The 19,531-nt window shown below is 31.7% G+C and overlaps 1 protein-coding gene across 1 annotated transcript; it reads left to right on the forward strand.

Annotated features, from left to right (window-relative positions):
• The first annotated feature begins 1,574 nt into the window (after window positions 1-1,574).
• On the forward strand, window positions 1,575-19,110 carry LOC132744252 (uncharacterized). Its single transcript, XM_060732905.1, has 3 exons — window positions 1,575-1,905; window positions 14,876-14,989; window positions 18,763-19,110. Exons 1-3 carry the CDS (start codon window positions 1,855-1,857, stop codon window positions 19,108-19,110), a joined length of 513 nt encoding a protein of 170 aa, XP_060588888.1. The 5' UTR covers window positions 1,575-1,854.
• The last annotated feature ends 421 nt before the right edge of the window (window positions 19,111-19,531 follow it).

Genomic DNA, 19,531 nt, shown 5'->3' on the forward strand with positions numbered 1-19,531 from the left:
GCAAATTTTGACCAAAAGGCTTTATGTTTAAATAATCTTGAAACAGATTCACCAGAAAATATTTCAAGTCGAATATCTAAGCTCTAGCTGTCTCCTTTTCAATAACATTTCTTTTAGTTTTGTTTAATGTGTGTAAAGAATACTAATGACCCCAACGGCGAAACTCGTTTTGTTCTCAGGGCCATAAATGAAACAATCTTTGTAGAGGTCCACACTGCTAGTATCTTAGTTCTAGCCTTTGAAGCTTCTGTGACTTATTTTCCTGAGATTTTACTATTATATAATGAAAATCTATGCCCCGGGGAAGGGGTAATTTTGACCCTAGGGCTAAAAGTTGTACAACTCTGGTAGAGGACCTATAGATGATAGCATATACCATGATCTCAAAGCTAAGGGCTTAGATGTTGTTTAAAAAAATTCACAACCCACACCTCACGACAACGGAAGACGGACGGAGGGATCACGTTGTGCTCAGGTGAGATAAAAAAAAGATTTTTTAGATAGCGATCATGTTGTTGTTTTTTTTACAATTTATGATCCGGAAAAAAACTATAAAAAAATATATTTGAAAATTATCAACTTTATATCAATAAAATGCATCAATCACTTATTTGACATAAATATCTGAGAGCACAGGATAAATTCGTTTTTTCATGTGTTTTACGACTTTTCTAAGGTTTACTGGATTGAAAACATTATGTTGACATCGTTACTTATGACAAAATTTCAGATTTTAAAAGCAGTTTAAAGTAATTTCATGGAATTTGCTGCTCTTTTTAGTGATTCTGATTTTCTCAATTTTAGTTCATTTTAGTGTACATGCTAATTTTAGGCGTTTGATGTTCTGTAGTCAGCATATTATTCAGTTACTTGCAAGGCTGGGATCCCTTACCATGTTTCCTCCCAGAAATCACTAAATTTAATATCTGAGAAACGTAACCAGAAAATGTGAGAATAAAAAAATCGGAAAAACTTTGATAAAAAGTTCGTTTCCGGAAAACCTTTATGTTAATTGAAAATAATACTCGTTCACCAATTCACCGTTGGGTGAAAAAGGCAAGATTTTAGCATTGAATAATTCAAGTGATTATTCCGGAATATAGCGGAATACGGTATTAAGTGTCGTGCTCAAATCCGTTTTTAGTCTCACTCATTTTATAATGGCCTATCAAATTTATATATTTTAGTTTGTTATTTTAAAATGACAATTGAAAATTATACTGATATTCAGTTCTTTTGACAGGAAGTCAAACTTATTTTTTCGCAAAATTGATCTTCTTTAAATTGTTCAACTTTATGTTAATCAGCCATTACAAATGTATAGTTCAGTTTTTGACAGTATATAAAGCTTTACTGAAAAAATCATCTTTATGATGGTGAATTTGCAGTGGATTTGCTTTCACGACCGTTCTGCTAGGTGCTGTGCCGTTATTAGTATGTCATTTCGATTTGGTGGTATGTTTGTATTAATCCCCTCATTTCTATAATAATTTACACGTGCACTTGTATCTTAATCTTATCCCACTTAAAGGAAAGTATTACTGTATTAAATCAAATCATCAAGTCGAGACAGTTAGTTGCCCTCCGGTGCATCGAAACTCCCGCACAGGTTTACCGTTGATTTGAAGCGTCTTCTTTTACTTCTTTCGTGCAGCGTCTAGATTAATGTGAAACCATTTTAAAATCAAGGACTTTGAGGTATTCAGTTACTCAATTTTCGTTAGTAACTGCACAAAATGAGCCGCCACAAGTTTATTGTTATGTTAACACTGCAACAGTTGTCGAATTGTTGAAAGTGCATTCAGTGTGCATTTGTAGCAAAAGGAGAAAAAGGAAACGTAAAAGTTTGTTATAATGAAAATGATGATCAAATTAGGAACCATTCATACAAAAGATGTCTTTTTGGTAAGGATTTTTTTTATTTTGTTTAATAAATAATTGGCATTTTCATCGATAAGTGTTTTGTGGTAAAATAAAATATAAATATTTAATATTTTTTCAAAGACTCCATGACTGTCTAAACTTTCAAATATTACACTAAATTAATGGGAACATATGACAAAGATATAATAATTAAATAAGAAATGTAATAATCAATGTGTGTAGCTTTCAAATTCTTTATTGAGTGAAAAATTACATTTATTTGACAATTGTCTTAATCCTCCTTTTTCCAGTGATGATAAATTGATCTTAACAAAAGTCCTTTTTATACTTTTTGGTATTGTCATTCTCGTTTAATTATAGTTTTTGTTAGTTTGTCCCGGTTTTTTTTCTTCTTCTGAATTAATTTAGAAAAAGCATTTCTAAATTTAACTCTTTTTGAAAGAACGTATCTTATGTCATTTTCCTTATTTTTCTATCTGGTTTTGTTTTTGTTGTTGTTTTTGTTTGTCTGTTTCCTAAGAAGTCAGTTTTTTTTATTGTTTTAGTTGTTGTTGTTGTTAATTGAAACATATCGATATAGCCGTAAATAGAACGTGTCTATCATATGTATTAAATAAACATGAAATAATCTTTTTACATAGTAAAAAAATGGATTCGGGATTAAACAGAATAAAACGAAGATATAAATCCACACATTTTTTTATTATTGTGTCGCCTTGAAAAAGGCGACATATAGGAGTTACTTTTGTCGGCGGTGTCGGCGTCGTTGTCGTCGTCGGTGTCGTTGTCGTTGTCGATGTCGGCGTCGGTGTCCCTTTAAGCTTGTCCGGAGCATAAGTCAGTCATTATAAGTTTGATTTACTTTGAACTTGGTATGGATGCTTTTTATAATGACCCAAAGTGCAGTGCATAAGAACCGGTACTCTGCACTTCCTATTTTTTGAGTTATTGCCCTTTGTTAATTTTCATACTTTATTTTTGTCCGGTCCATTTCTCCTTAAGTATAAAAGCTATGGACTTGAAACTTCATAGGATTATAGATCTCATTATGAAGAAGTGCAATGCACAAGAACTGGTACTCTGCATTTCTTATTTTTTGAGTTATTGCCCTTTGTTTATTTTCATACTTTATTTTTGTCCTGGTCATTTCTCAATAATTATAAAAGCTTTATACATGAAACTTAATAGGATGATAGATCTTATAGATAAGAAGTGCAGTGCACAGAAACTGCTGCTCTGCATTTCTTATTTTTTGAGTTATTGCCCTTTTTTTGATTTTCAAATTTCATTTTTGTCCTGGCCATTTCTCCTAAACTACATTGTATACAAGGCGACACATCCGACTCGCGGAGTTCTAGTTATTTATGATTTCATAAAACAAACTGTATTGGTTTGAATGTTAGTAATAGTTTTTCGATGAAGTAGAATTGATTAAATGTAAAATATATGTTGGTATGGGTAAGAATACAATAATAAGTTCCTGAGTTTAGTTTCATGTTTATATGCAAATTGAACAATTTAAACAAAGATAAAATAATTATAGACATTTTAATGTTTTAAAGAAAGAAATGGTGAGGTGAGGAAATAAAAGCAACTTATATGATTGAAAACTTCAACATAAATAATTGTTTAACACTACTGGAAAGCATACAATGCCTTATTGCTTGCTCTAGTAATTTTATGTACGATGACGTGGACCCTCTATTAAAAGTAATTTAATATTTAAACTCTAATGGGAAACTCCTGTGACAGCGATAAAACTGCCATTTAAAAAAATTACAGATAGGAAAAACAACGTATACCATCAAGTCTCAATACAGAAAAGATTGCAGACTCCAAAATGTAAACACGAATTCTCTTAAACCATATGAATCATTATTAAATAAAATAGCTGCCGGTTTCTTTTGCCGCGCCGGTTTTTTCAAAATCGACCGCTATTCTACGTGCTTTAAAAAAATGAAAACAACCTTTAAGACAAGGTTTTAAAGTTAATATTTACTTCTTTTTTTATAAAATTTCATTTTAAGTTTGCATTTGTCAAGGCAATGTGTGCTTTGCCAAAGCATTTCGGTACTTTACCATGGGAATTATTCCTACAATTGCCATGGCAATTTACTTTTTAAAAATCTCAAAACATTCTTAAACTTATTCTATGATATGTAATTGGTGCTATTGTTATTTTGTATTGCAATCTCTATTTTTCTTTTATTTTGCCTCGGCAAATTTTTGCCATGGCAATCACATAAAAGTTTGCCATGGCTAAATATTATCAATAAAAAATGCATGAAAAAATAGGCTTTCCTGTCTTGGAAAATGTTTCATTAATTTATACATGACAGAAGACATATCAGGAATAGAATATTTTAAAATTTTAAAGTTTACGCATGGAATATTTTTCTTCCAACCATGGGTCATAATAATTAAAATATATGACATATTAAAATGACAAAAATCATGAGATCATGGATCAAACAAAGGTAGTTATGCTAAATTATAATAAACCTTGAGTGGTAGTTATATAAAAGAGAGAACTAAGACTCGATAGAGTAAGCCCAACACGGCAAAATTGAAAATGTTGCAGACCCGGATTGATTGGGCCTGTTCATGGACGGTACTGCTAAGTGCAAGTTAACGTCCACGTCCCGTAGCACCGGCTTTAGTAGTATACAACATTTAACATAAACTGGTAAAATTTGGAATTTTGAAACATCCGCAGATGTGTTCATATGGTGGTAATCATGGAACCTTCAATGTGACACATTAGTGCCATTCCAAAAAAAAGCGACATATACCAATAAACTTAAAACCAATAATAACATAATAAACATACTATACTTGTTATCTATATCTAACTTGTAAACACATTATCATGTACAAATATGTGTACAAGTACATTCTTTAGTTTCCGGTTTCTTCCTGCATAATGCATTCTGCATGATAAACGACTGCTAAGAACGGACACAAGAACATGATAGGAGATGCATTGGTACAAATGTTATAGAGGGCACCCTTATAACTTTCCTATTTGTAAAATATTCCGTTAAATGCAGATCACCTCGAGCAAACAGGACGTTTAGCCCCTAACCAAATCGTCCCTTAACAACTGCTGGACCCAAAAATGCGTGAAATCTTAGTATATTACGTTATTGCACTAAGATGACGATTTACAAGTTTTGGTCAGGTATCTGTTACGCGGAGCTTCTCCATTGCTGCATTGCGGCAACATTTGTACTTGAAAGTGACTGTATTGCCTGTCGTATCATACTGCACGTTTGTATCATCGCGTTTTAATGAATGATCGTGGTTTTGAAGTACGCTGTATCACAAATATTCCTGGCAGCTCAGGTTATATTTACAAACAACCGTGTATATAGGGCCATGTAGTCTGACAAAAATCTTTATAACTAGTAATAAAATGGCTATCCATGTTAGAAATTTATTATTTTTATTCTTTTTTTTTCTTAAAATATCATTTACATAATTATAACATATGCGTTAACTTTTTATTCCATTCAATAACTTTTTATTCAGAATAACTTTTCACATATAGATGTTCAAAACAACAGTACATACATTGAGACATCAAGCTTAAATAACGTATAATTAAGCGAAACAGAACAAATCGTAGTGTATAAACACTATGTTTTATTAGTTTACTGGGTAATGAAATTATTAGAATAAATCATCATTATTCAACCGATATGTTAACATCACAGCATTTATACATTGTCTCAAAATAATTTAAAGTTTAAAGAACCAATATGTTCAAATATCAGCTAGCTTAAATACACATAAATTAACCGATTACAACACAACCAATGAAACAAACAAAACAAAAAACGAAACAAAATTCAGATCATTTTAGCTTATTATAATTCAATTCGTTCAAATTCATAAAAAGCCACAAAATTCTGTGCAATAAACAGAGATGGCATTTTCGAAAAAGAAAACATTTATTGTCATAAATCATTTGTCAATTAAATGTCAAAAATACAAACATAGACCCTCTGAGATGAAATAAAATCACAAAGTACACTGTACCACAATTATCCATTATATTAACAATAAAAGTAAAAAGAACATAAAAGAGAGTATTAAATTTTGTTGTTGTTTTTTTTTTTATATAAATACGAGATTTAGTTTCATTGAGTGGTATGAAAGATAATAACGAGATATCAAACTCGCTTCTTTTCTTTTTGGAAAAACGAACAGTACCGATGTAGCTTGTATGTGAATTGTGTTGGGTCGTTTGTTTGCTCTGTTGATGTTGAACACACAATGCATCTCTTTTTTCATTGTCATTCTATTTAAATATCCCATTCGACTCTAAACCCCTAATTAAATACGCCTTTATCTGTATAAGGTTTAACGGGTTGTTGGAATTTTGTTTTAAACTAATATCTGTTACATGTACAATTAAGTGGATAAACATCAACTTCCTTGTAGAGGGATAACTCGAGATGTGTCGTGAACAAAAACATACGAGTCTACACTAAGTTAAAGTAATAGCCAACGTCATTTTGAGGTATTTCATATCGAAATTGCATTCAAAATGACGAGCCAATTTTTTTCTACAAAAAGCCTATTCTTTAAAAACGCATTATTTTAGAAACTGCGGTTACTGTTTCAACCTTGTTTTGGTCGTGGGATCTTCTTCTTTTAGTTTGTTTAATGTGTATAAGGAATACTCATGACCCCAAGGGCGAAACTCATTTTGTCCTTAGGGCGATAAGTTGAACAATCTTTGTAAAGGTCCACAATATCTCAGACCTAATATTCTAGTTCTAGGGAAAAGGGGTAATTTTAACCCTATGGCCAAAATGCTAAAATGTGCACACCTCTGGTAGAAGCTATATAGATGATATCATATTCCAGCTGTGGGCTTAGATATTGTTTTAGAGAATTGTTTACGACGCACAACCCATACCTCACGACAACGGAAGTCGGACGGAGCGATCACGTTGTACTCAGATGAGATAGAAAATATGATTTGTTAAATACAAAATTGTTAATAGCGATCATGTTGTTGTCTTGTTTTGTTTTTCACAATTCATGATCCGGAATAAACGTAAGTAACATATTATCTGTGTTATTTAAAATTACTTATAAAAACAATTACAAATGGCAATCCATTTAATCTTTCGCGGTCATAATAAAATTTCATTAAATAAATATGCATAAATATATTTGAAAATTATCAACTTTATATCAATTAAATGAATCAATCAGTTATTTGACATGAATATCTCAGAGTACAGGATGAATTCGATTGTTCATGTGTTTTTCGATTTTTCTAAAGTTTACAAGCTTGAAAGCGTTATTGGTGGTCTCCTTACTTAAGACAAAATTTGAGATTTTAAAAGCAGTGTAAAATAATTTATGGGAAGAAAATATGGTTGAACAGAAATTAAATATCTGAGACAGTTAACCATAAAATGAGAGAATTTAAAAATCGGAGAAATTTAAGAAAAAGTTCGTTTCCGGAACACCTTTATATTAATTAAAGATATTTTTTATTCTCTCATTTTTCTATAATAATTTACACGCGCGCTTGTACCGTCATCCTTATTCACGTAGGGGATGTATAACTGTATTGAATCTAATAATTTTCCTCATAAGACGAGACAGTTAGCTCATCTTCGGTGCACCCAAACTCCCGCACAGGTTTACCGTCAATATATAGCGTCTCATTTCCCTACTTCCGTGTGACATCTAGATTAAAATGCAACCATTTTAAAAACAAATACATTGAGGTATACAGTTGTCGGATTGTTGAAAGTGCGATCAGCGTTTATTTGTAGCTAAAGGAACAAAAGGAAGCGCAATAGTTTGGTTTAATGAAAAAAGATGATAAAATCAGGAACAATTCATATCAGAGATGTCTTTCTGGTAATGATTTCTTTTATTTTGTATCATAAATAATTGACATTTTCATCGATTAGTGTTTTGCGGTAAAATAAAATAATTATGATAATAAAATATTTTCCTAAACACTCCATGACGGTCTAAACTTTAAACAAATATTACACTAAATTGATGGAAAAATATGACCAAGATACAATAACTGTAAAGGAAATGTTATAGCTGAGTAAAATCGTAACTTAAATTGACGATTGTCTTAATCCTCCTATATTCAAGTGGTGATGAATTGATCTGAACAAACGTCCTTTTTATACTTTTTTGTATTGTCGTTCCTTTATTAATATTTCTTTCATTTATATTTTTGTTTGTTTTTCGTTGTTCGTTTGTTTTTCTTTTCTTCTTTTTCATTTATTAAAGATAAGTATTTCTAATTATAACCATTATATTTTGTAAAAGCGTTTCTTATGTCATTTTCCTGAATTTCCATTTGTATTTTGTTGTTGTAGTTTGTTTCTTGGTTTATTTGATTTTTTGTTGCTGTTGTTTTTCTTTGTTGTTGTTGTTGGTGTTGATGATGTTGTTGTTGTTGTTGTATGGGTAAGAATACAATAATAACACCCTGAATTAAGTTTCCTGTCTGTTTGATGATATAGGTAAACTGACCCATTTCTTTTCAATTCAAATTGCATTGATTTTTTTCGGCAAACAATTGCCTTTAACAGCATAAGTAAAACAATTGAAATATGACATATACATAATTTTCATAAACAATGTTTACACAAATGCACAAAACATAACACTTACAACTTGAAATTGTTTTTAAAACACTTTATCTAAATTCAAATTATTTTAAATTCTTTTTATTTTTGTTCCTTTCTCTCAATGCATCAAACATGATACAAACATAAGGTATATGAACAATGAACATCTGTAAAAAAGGGGTTCGTACATGGCAAGTTATTTACAGAGAATAATCACCATACATGAAAATAGATTAACCATCTATTGTTTGATTTTATTTTCTTCTTTTGTTTTTGTTCAGCATGAAAGTAGATTATTAGTGTAATGATTTTGCAGCATAATTGATACATATTTATTATATTTTTTTCAATAATTAGCTGATATTCAAATTATATTTGACATCAAATTAATTTTAGTCTGAAATAAACATAAAATGTCTATTTCATATAGCGAGATTTTTGGCACCTGTCATACATAATATCGGGAAAACGACATTCTTTGTTTTTATAAGAAAAGCATATTTAAGTTGATATAATTTTTTTAGTACCGAGTTCCTTCATATTTACCGGACAATCAGTTTACCGGACAAAATATATTCATTTGAAGAATAATGCTTTACTTTTGTTCCGATTCAAAAGTCACGCGGTCTGAATCGCGCAAACACACTTTCCCTTTCGAAGTAACTAACAACAAAACCACACTTATGTAAATGATACTGCTTCAGTTCTTTATAAACTTATGCTATTGCATAACCCAGTCATGTGGTGGAATAATCATTTTTGGGCATGCCCGAATATTGAGGCCCTAAATAAGAAAGGTTTTACTTTACCATCTTCTCTGCGTTATCTCAACAGACAATCATAACATATTTTCAAAATAAAAAGGATAATTATTTAAATCTTTGTTAAGTATTTTACATAGTTATGAAGAAAACGAATTTTGCGTCTTAGAATGTACCGAACTAAATTATAAAGATAAATTTTTATCGAACTTATTTCATTATTAATCATTATTGTTGTTTTTCTTCATTATTGATTCTTCGGACTTTATTTTCTGATTTTTATTTATTGTTAAGCCAAAACAAACATATTGAAGTTTTTTTGTTTGTTAATAATTGACAAACTTGTGATCTTACCGAAACGAAATATTAGAAAACTTATAGCCCGATTGCCAGTAGATTTAGCATGAAAACACATAATGTAGAATAGACAAATACAATAGGTTCTTGAACATTCATTATCACAAAAAATTCCTGACACAAATATATATCATATAAATTTTGCAAGCTAGCACACATAAATGGCCCAAAACTGTTTGTGTTTACAAAATCATAAGCATTCAGAATATCTGTTTGAAACTTAGGTAATCTTTATCCTTCCTAGTAAACCGTTACATTTCGTTACAGAAATATTTTCAGATATATACAGTAAATATTCTTTGAATTTCTGCCTCAAACCAATTGGGATTTTTTAAAAACTGACTTTACGAAAATTTAACATGCGTTTTAATTGTTATTTGTACATGTTCTAGGTATGTTGCGATCTTTTCCCTTGTTGTTTTATCGTCTACGGGAAGTATCTTCCCCCTTTGCCCCTAGTTTTATTTCTTTAATTACCCCCTTCCCCGGTCTTCCTGTCCTCTTCCGCTGTGCCCTTTGACTTTGTGGGCCTATTATTCAATTATTTACTTGTTTACTATGAATTCCTTATCAGTAACAAATTATTTCCTATTATTCAATTATTTATTTGTTTTCTTTGAATTCCTTTTCAGTTACAAATTATTTATCATTTTAGTGATTAAATGTTCGGGCTCTGCCTTATTAATATTTATGTTTCATTAGTACAATTTGTTCAAAATCAATGGCGAACGGCCGTATAAAAAGAACCAAAAAAGAGAAAATCAAAAATGAAATCTATAATTTGATATTCGTAGCTGCTAATTGATTCTGTAGGAATGATTTTAGGATGTTACCTTGATCGAATATGTGTTATATGTTTTGATAATGAATCAAAGGTTATGTCAGAAGGGATTGAGCACATATGAGCAAATTAATTACATTGATTGTGTATATCAACTGGAGAATTATTCTATAAGTTTTTCAGTCTTTAATTCGTGTAATCAAAGTTTTTTAGGAGGAGTGGTTTTTATTTTTTTTTTAGATTTTATCCTATGGGGATTCTATTAAGGATGAGACACTGAAACCTAGAGAACAAATCAAAATGTCAGCATTTCTACAGAGCCACAGAATGACATACTCGTACACAATGTAACAATTGATATTAACAATTTTTTTTTGGAATTTTTTCTTCTTTTTTCAGAATGTGTAATACGAATGTGAATAATAAATGCTTTACAATGCTTATAAACCTTGTAAAAATCCAAACAATGATAAGAAATGTCCAATATATGACAATAATATTTCCAGAAGAAACATAATCATTGAAAACTAAACATTTATTTCATCCCCCACCCCCTCAACCATTTATATGCAAAAAATAGTCTTGTTTGCAACTTGGTGTTTATAGCACAATGGTAGGGAGTTGACCATATTGAAATCTTATTGATATTTATCTTGTAGTTATAAGTTATATATACTTCTAAGAATGTAACATTCATTCATTTTATATTCCTTTCAAATGATGTAGAATTCCATTAATTTTGGCCCTGTGAATCAGATCTTTGCAGCGAACCATTGCCCACATCTATAATTTACTTTTGTTTATTTGACTGTAAACAAAATTTATGACTATAGAATTGTGTTTCTAACGTCTTATTTTATAGAATTTGCATATGTCTGCAAACAATGACATATATTTTTATCATACGTTATCTCATGTATAGATATTAAACTTAAATAAATATATAACGAGAACAATGTACGCCATTTCCTGTCCAAATTTTATTATTTTCGTCGATGTTGACTTTAGATTATGAGTTGAATAACATGTTTAATATGCACAACTGAAATATTTCGAAAGAAAATTGAAAAAGCAGAGATGAGAAAGAAACTGTTTAAGCCAATACATGTTATTGTTTTTTTAACATTTACATAATTCACGTTTAAGATATATTGTTAAGTGACCTAAATGATCGCACGATACTACATTTTAGCCATGAATACTAAAATTTTTGTTACACTAAAAGATTTAAGCTATTGTATTTGTATTTGTTTTCGTGATACAGATCATGTTAAAGTTTATTTTCTTTGATTATATCTCATTTTAAGCTGTGATAAAATTAAAGAAAAATAACAAAATAAATGTTAACACTTTCGTAGCATATTTGCTATACTTTTTGACAAAAACATCAATTCCTGCCATACAGACAAACTTGGAAATAATAAGTGAATCAAATAAAGGAATGCAGCGTAATTTATACAGCAAATAATTTTATGTTTCATTATTTATGCTCAAATAGAATTTTCTATTATTTATACATAACTCACTTCACGGATATTGATTGTCAATTAATATTCGTGCTTACGTCATTTATGTGAAAACAGAAAAAAAATTATTTTAATTTGAAAGAACTCGAATCCCAACGCGAATGAATATTAAATGGCAACAGCGCCCAAGTTTAAGTTAAGTTTGAAATGAAGGGCAGAGAATTGTGAACAAGGTATGACTTAAATAAGCGACGGATATTTTTTGGCGCAATGGGCACAACTGACATATTTTTTAGCAAAACAGGCACAACGTATTATAGGTTGTAGGTTTGTAGGATTCTATATTGGTAAAATGGCCGCGAAATGGCCACATTCTTGGCGCAACGGAGATTGTTTTCTATAAAGGGAACGATGTATGGTTATAACAATTAACAAACTAAAATCAGTTATATATTAAATGAAGTATCAACATAACTTTGTTGTAAATTCAATACGTTTTTTAATGTTTTTGTAATGTTACATGCCTGCGAAATTGACATTTTCTCAGCACAATGGAGATATTTTTGTATAAAGGGCACATTGAATGTGTATACAAAATTATTCTACATTTTAAATATAGTATCATACTGAAAGTCATTTTCAAAATTCAATAGGAATATCTTTAATTTCAATGTTTTGAAGGATTAACATTATATGTCGGCAAAATGGACATATTCTCGGCGCAATGGTGATATTTTTGGCGCATATTACACCCGTAAGCCATTATTGCCTTTCAGGTCTTTGATTTAATGAAAGATATCTATATTATTAATGTTTTACATATCAATGTCTGTGTTCTGTGTGTTTTGGACAAACAAAAAATAGTTGATATTTGTTTTCGACAATATGCATGTAGCAATTGTTGATTTTATAATATTTATCTGAAGCTTTATAATATTTTTTCATTGATAATCTACCAAATTCTCCATATAAGCATTGTAATTCATATATTGTTTAACCTTTTCCCTCATATAGACGTGTTTTGACGGCTTTTTGGCCCCACCTTTTTTTGGGGCCTCAGACAGTGACAAAATGTCCTATTTAGGCCCCAACCACTGTTTTTCGTTTGAGAAATGTTGTTTAAAAAAAAAGATATCACTTTTTCGGCGCCGCCCCCACCCCCATCAAAATGGTACATAAGGGAGTTGCGATAAGGGGGATGTGCCCACTTCTGTTTAGTGGGTTTGAAGGGGCGGAAGCCAATAAAATTTTGGACATGTGACAGGCTAAAATGGCCTCAGGTCGATCTTAGGGTAACAAGTAAACGAAGCTAAAAAGCTTTTAATTTTATCTCAATTCATTGTGAAGTTCCAGCACTTTGAAATCAGTTTTGACGGGAAAAAATGCAAAATAGTGATTTTTTGCAATTTTGAAACATTCCCCCTTTGCCATGATAACAGAAAATTTACAATTGAGCATGCTGTTACAGAGGCTATGGTCCAGTCAACATGTGTGCCAAGTTTCATCAGTATTGAAGTATTTTTCATAGTTTCATAGCAGTTTCAACTTGTAACAGGAGGCTTTTCAATGAAAACGACCATTTTTCACAATATGGTCATGAGGTAAAAGGTTAATTAAAAGAATAAAAAATGTCACAAAACAACAATTGTTCACCAAAATTTGGTGAAAGGGCACGTGTTTACATGGAAAAACTAGTGTTTGGGCAATTTCTAGGTTTTTCATCAGTTTTTGTTAACCTTTTACCTCATATAAACGTGTTTTGACGGCTTATGTCCCCCCCCCCCCTTTAGGCCTCAGACATTGAAAAAAATGCCCTATTTAGGACCCAAACACAATTTTTCGTTTGAGAAATGTTTTTTAAAAAAAAGTGATCACTTTTTCGGCGCCGCCCCCCCCCCATCAAAATGGTACATCAAGGGGTTGTCAGAATGGGGATGGCCCCCTTCTGTTTGGGGGTTGGAAGGGGGCGGTAGCCAATAAAATTTTGGACATGTGACATGCTAAAAATGGCTTCAGGTCGATCTAACAAGTAACCGAAGCTGAAAGCCTCTTACTCTGTATCAATTTATTGAGAAGTTCCAGCACTTTGAAATCAGTTTTGATGGAAAAAACAATGCAAAATAGTGATTCTTTGCAAATTTGAGAAGTCCCTCCATTGCCATGGTAACAGAAAATTTACGATTGAGCATGCTGTTACAGAGGCTATGGTCAAGTCAACATGTGTGCCAAGTTTCATCAGTATTGAAGTATTTTTCATAATTTCATAGCAGTTTGAACTTGTAACAAGAGGCTCTTCAAAATTTTCTCAATAGTTTGAGAAATGTATTTCAAAACAATGACTTTTATAATGGTGATTGATTAATAATTGAAAACAAAAAAATATTTCGGATAAAATATAAAGCCATCTTAATTATAAAAAGACTGCCCAACTCTTTATAAAAGATAAACTCTACCGATACATTCTAAAGTCTATTGACAGAAATTTCCGTGTTATATTTTTTCATTGTTAAAAACATGAAATGTAAAATTCAACACAATTTTGACAAAATGTAATGTATATGTGCACACATGTAGGCTACGTGATCCACATATTGTTTTACGTTCTTCTTAAAATGGTGTATTGAAATATTGTCCCGTCAATAAATTAACGCAGAAGTACTTATAAGTCAAGATCATACGCAAATAGAAGTTGGAGGAGCAACTATTTCATGGATTTTTGTACAATATGGGGACAATAAATTCAAATTATCTCATGAAATCACAAACAAGTTGAAAAGTATCCTTTTTTAAAAATATTCTTATTTACAGGAATTAACTGTTATAAATAAGAAAGTTATCAAAAATATAATCTTGAAATAGCAAAACAGATACAAAAAAGTTTAAATTTGAATCTGACCTCAGTAATGTGATGTAACAGAAACTTGGGCTGTGTGTTATGTATATATCTACTTCTATAATCCTTGGATATAGACTCTAAGTCTGGATTTCTTTTACATTTTACAGTTAACCACTGTGTTTGCTATGTGTGTGTTCTTGTCATTGAATATGATAAACAAGATCAACAACGAAAGGCGGCGTTCAACGAACTTGCTGAAAAAACCCTCGCATGCAAATGAGGTAAGCTTTTTTCGGTTGTGTTTTACGTCGAATCACAGTATACGTTCGGAATAATGTTAGGGCCATCGTTGTTTTACTTTATAATCCAGAGGGTGACAATGCGACAGTGCGATGCCGACAATACGACAATGCGTTAGTTGATGTCGACAGTGCAATAATTCGATGGCGACAAAACAATAGTGCGACAATACTATCGTGTTGTCGCCATCTCGGTATCGTATCTTTTATCATAGTGTAGTCGCACTGTTGTCATCGCGTTATCGCACTGTCGCATTGTCGTCATCGCATTGTCGCACTGTCGTCATTGCGTTATCGCATTGCCGACTATCGTCTTACGGTACATATGCGCACATCCTATATCTGATCAGGCGGTTCTAAACTGCTGACGAATAAGCTGACCGTACAGAACCGTACAGAACATAGGAAAATAATTTCACATTTGTCGATGAATTTTTCTTCTTGTTTTATATTTTCCTTTTCTTTGTTTTGTTATTATTTTTATTTTTGGTACACTGAAAAAGTCTAAATAAAAGCACAAATTAATAAAAAATAACATTTTATATCAAAAGATAGGGGAAGTAATGTATAAAATACACGGAAAATTTAATAAATTGTGTGAAGCTTTAACAAAAGTCAAAAGATTTCAGATGAAAAGCATGTTATGTTGACATTCAAAAGATGCAAAAAAAATAAATTGGTCAGTAGTGCATAGAGGAAATTTGTGTTGATGTTATTTTTTGTTGTTCAAAATATGGAAAATATGTTTCACTGCAGTAAAGTACAATATTTTTTACAAAGTGAAAATACGGAAAATGAAAATACGCATTTTATTTAAAAAAAAACAACAGTTTTCTCTATAAATCCAAATATAGTTCATTAAGAAATCCAACTGGTCAGCATTGTTTATCATGTATAAAAACTGCTAAAATCACTTAAGTATTTTTATAAGATTTTTAATTGGTCATCAGTGGTTAAATTTGTTTTGTATTATGTAGATTTTTTAATATTTTCTAACATTGTGAAAAATAATAATTTTCATCCAAACAAATTTTCTCTCTATATCTGAAAAACTGGTCAGCAATTTTCACTATAGGTTAAACTGATCAGCAGATTTTTCTCTATGTATTACTGGTCAGCAGATGCTACTATAAGTTAAACTGTTTTGTTTTTTTTTCAAATGACGTACAGTACGTTAAATCTGCTGACCATAAGAAGAAATTACGCTAAAAACCACCTCAGCAGTTTTTTTATACTTTAGTTTCTCAGCAGTTGTTTGATTTGTTTGCGAGATGTATATTACAATATACATAAGAAATTCACGGCCAAAAAACATATTTCTCTAGATTATTAATTGGTCAGCAGTTTTCACGGTCAACAAAGTCTTCTATATGAATAGCCTTTTACCTCATACAGACTTGTTTTCACGCTATTTACCCCCCCCCCCCCATCATTTTTTAGGCCTCAATTAGTGAAAAAATACCTGATTTGAAACCCAAACACTTGTATACGTTTGATAACTGTTGATCACTTTTTTCGGCGCCATCCCTATCGAAAAGATACATCGGGGTGCCAGAGGTGGATTTCCCCTCTTCTGCACGCCAAGAACATTTTGGGAGTATGAGAGACTACAAATGGCCTCAGGACGATCATAATGTAACATGTAACAAACGCGTAAAAGCCTTTGACTTTTTCTCAATCCATTGAGAAGTTCCAGCACTTTGAAATCAGTTGAGGTGGAAAAACATGAACATAAAATAGTGATTTTTGGCAATTTAAAACGTCCCCTCGCTGCATGGTAATAGGAAATTTAAGATGCCATTATAAAGGCTATGATCTAGTTAACATTCGTGCCAAGTTTGATCAGTCTTAAAGCTTTTTAATAGTTTCATAGCAATTTGAACTTGTGTAACAGGCCTTTTGAAATGAAAAACAGCCTCTTTTGGCGGTAATACGTTAACTTGTCAGCAGTGTATGTTAAAGTGAGTAGTTTTGCGCATAATGCACACACAGTACGTTTAATCTGCTGACCATACAGTGTAAAGAAGAAAATATGGCATAAACACCAATTTAAAGACGTAATATATACTAATATAACAAAATAAATATAAAGGCATATTTCACGGCAATTATAATTATCCTCTATACATCAGCAGTTGTTCAGTGTTGAGCTAAAATCACTTTGGCTATATACAAAAGAAGTGGACCTCTAGTATATCGTAGTTGGCCATCAATTTTTTACATTAATCATATTTATTTACTATCTTAAAGAAATATAAAAGTGTCATCTTAGATGATTGATATAATAGTAGAAGGATCGTCAATTTGGTAGGTAATTGGTAGCTGGATATTCGAGTAACCAACTATCTACTAGCTGGTAGTTTGTAATATTCGTAATGCTCAACTACCTACTAGCAGGTTGTTGGTAATTCGAACTTTGCATGGTTTCCCCTAAAAACAGTAAGTACTTTTCTTGAATTAATATAATGAATATACGACATCAAGATAGATGTGTTCTTGAACATTGAAACACATTGGCTATGTCCACCAGCGGAATCAGTTGGCTATAGTAGAATATGCTGACCAGTTAAACTTATAGTAGAATTTGCATTTAAGTTTCAATTACAGTGAAAATTACTGACCACTTATATTTCATATATAGAGTAAATTATGTTAAAAAAGAAGAAGAAGCCCCCCCCCCCCCCCAAAAAAAAAAATATATATATATTAATCAAAGTAAATTATTTTCCCATATTCTATACCGTCAGCATATTTGTCAGCAGTTTAGAACAGCACAAATAAATACAGGATGTGCGCATGTGTACCGCAAGACGAAAGTCGATAATGCGATAACGCGATGGCGACAATACAATAGTGCGATGACGACCTTGCGAAAATGCGATGACGACAATGCGAGAATTGACAGTGCGATAACGGAATGACAACAGTGTGATAACGCGATGGAGACAGGGGGATACTGCGATGGCAACAACGCGATATTATTATCGAACTAGCGTATTGTTCCTTCGTATCATAGCACTGCCGTCATCGCGTTATCGCATTGTCGCCATCACACTATCTCATTGTCGTACTATCGTACCGTCGTTATCACACTATCGTATTATCGGCATCACACTATCTGACTGTCGTATTGTCGCCCTCTAGATTATAAAGTATAACCACGATGGCCTTGACGGTATTCCGTATGTAAGTCATATGGCGACATTCCTGGATTACTAGTAGAGGAAGAAGGTTCCCTCAGACAAGAACAGGCACCTGAGAAAAGCCACCGACGTTCCGAAAGCCAGTTGTATATCTTTCTAACAATGCCATGTAAACATCCAAAGTCAAAGACTAGATTTCAAGTTTTCAACCCATTTCATTAATACTAAAAACAAATAGAATACGACTTAGTTTTATTATAGAATTATAATCAGTGTATTAAATGAAATACTTAAAATTTGCGGTCTGTATATTCTGAAACAACAAGTAGATCACTAAGAGAGCAGAAATGTCGCTTGCAAATGGATCCCTTCGAATAAAGTGATTGCTAATGACAAGTTCACTGTATTACAGTGTATTTATTTTCAAGTCAAACATTGTAAAATTAAAATTTTATATTTTTAAAATAAGATGTTTTCTTTTAATTATTACTGTTTTTGAGGTAGACTGTAACTTAGTACATGAGGGGTAAGGTAATCTATCTATTTATCTTCGAAAAGCATCTTCGCATATGCCATTTCATTTCATAAAGGTTTTCGTTATTACTCTTTAAGGTTCAATTACAGTTGACATCAATGGGGCCAATTATTACAAGTAAGGAAAGGTTTCGCATTCTCTGGTACAACCCACCTGGATATTTAACAGTTAGTCATAAGGATGCGTTGCATTGTGGGTTTGAACAATGCAAATACAACAACTGTGATATGACTCTAAATACATCAGATGCAGATATCAGTCAGGCTGTCATTTTTGATGGTCGTAAAATGCCAAGGAATGTTAGCTTCACACGTCCAAATGGTCAGATATGGATTTTTGCAGCTCACGAATCTCCTATTTCATACGGCGACACAGGGACATGGTGGTATAGAAATAAAGACTACTCCTTTCAACTGGGACGATGACTTATGACAAAGATAATTCTGACATATATTTTTGCCATACGGAGAAATACTGAAACACAAATCAGAAGTAATACGGGACTACAAATCCAATTTCACAAAAGAAAAACAAACACTCTTAATAATAGTTTCTCATTGTAAATGTCAGGTCTAAACGTCAGGAATATGTTAATAAGTTAAAGGAAATATGTTGACGTTGAAGTATTAGGAAACTGTGGGAAAAAGTGGACATGTGGTACTCACTACAAACACGACGAAGACTGCTTCAAACTTTTAAATACCACTTTTTAAGTTTTACTTAGCCTTCGAAAATGCGTTTTGTCACCATATAAACAGAGAAGTTTTACGATAATTTCAATTTTATGATCTAATTATGTTGGTACGTGGTGGAAGCCCTGGCGAAACTAAAAAAATATTTCCCGAG

This window comes from Ruditapes philippinarum, unplaced genomic scaffold (assembly GCF_026571515.1).
Source record: "Ruditapes philippinarum isolate M1 unplaced genomic scaffold, ASM2657151v2 ctg13408_1_1_1_1, whole genome shotgun sequence".
In the NCBI taxonomy this organism is placed as follows: domain Eukaryota; kingdom Metazoa; phylum Mollusca; class Bivalvia; order Venerida; family Veneridae; genus Ruditapes; species Ruditapes philippinarum.

Bases quoted from the DNA above. Each gene is read 5' to 3' on its own strand.
- LOC132744252 (XM_060732905.1), top strand. From the start codon at position 1,855: ATGAAAATGATGATCAAATTAGGAACCATTCATACAAAAGATGTCTTT. The intron at 1,906-14,875 runs GTAAGGATTTTT...TACATTTTACAG, and splicing joins ATACAAAAGATGTCTTTTTG to TTAACCACTGTGTTTGCTAT. The intron at 14,990-18,762 runs GTAAGCTTTTTT...TTACTCTTTAAG, and splicing joins AACCCTCGCATGCAAATGAG to GTTCAATTACAGTTGACATC.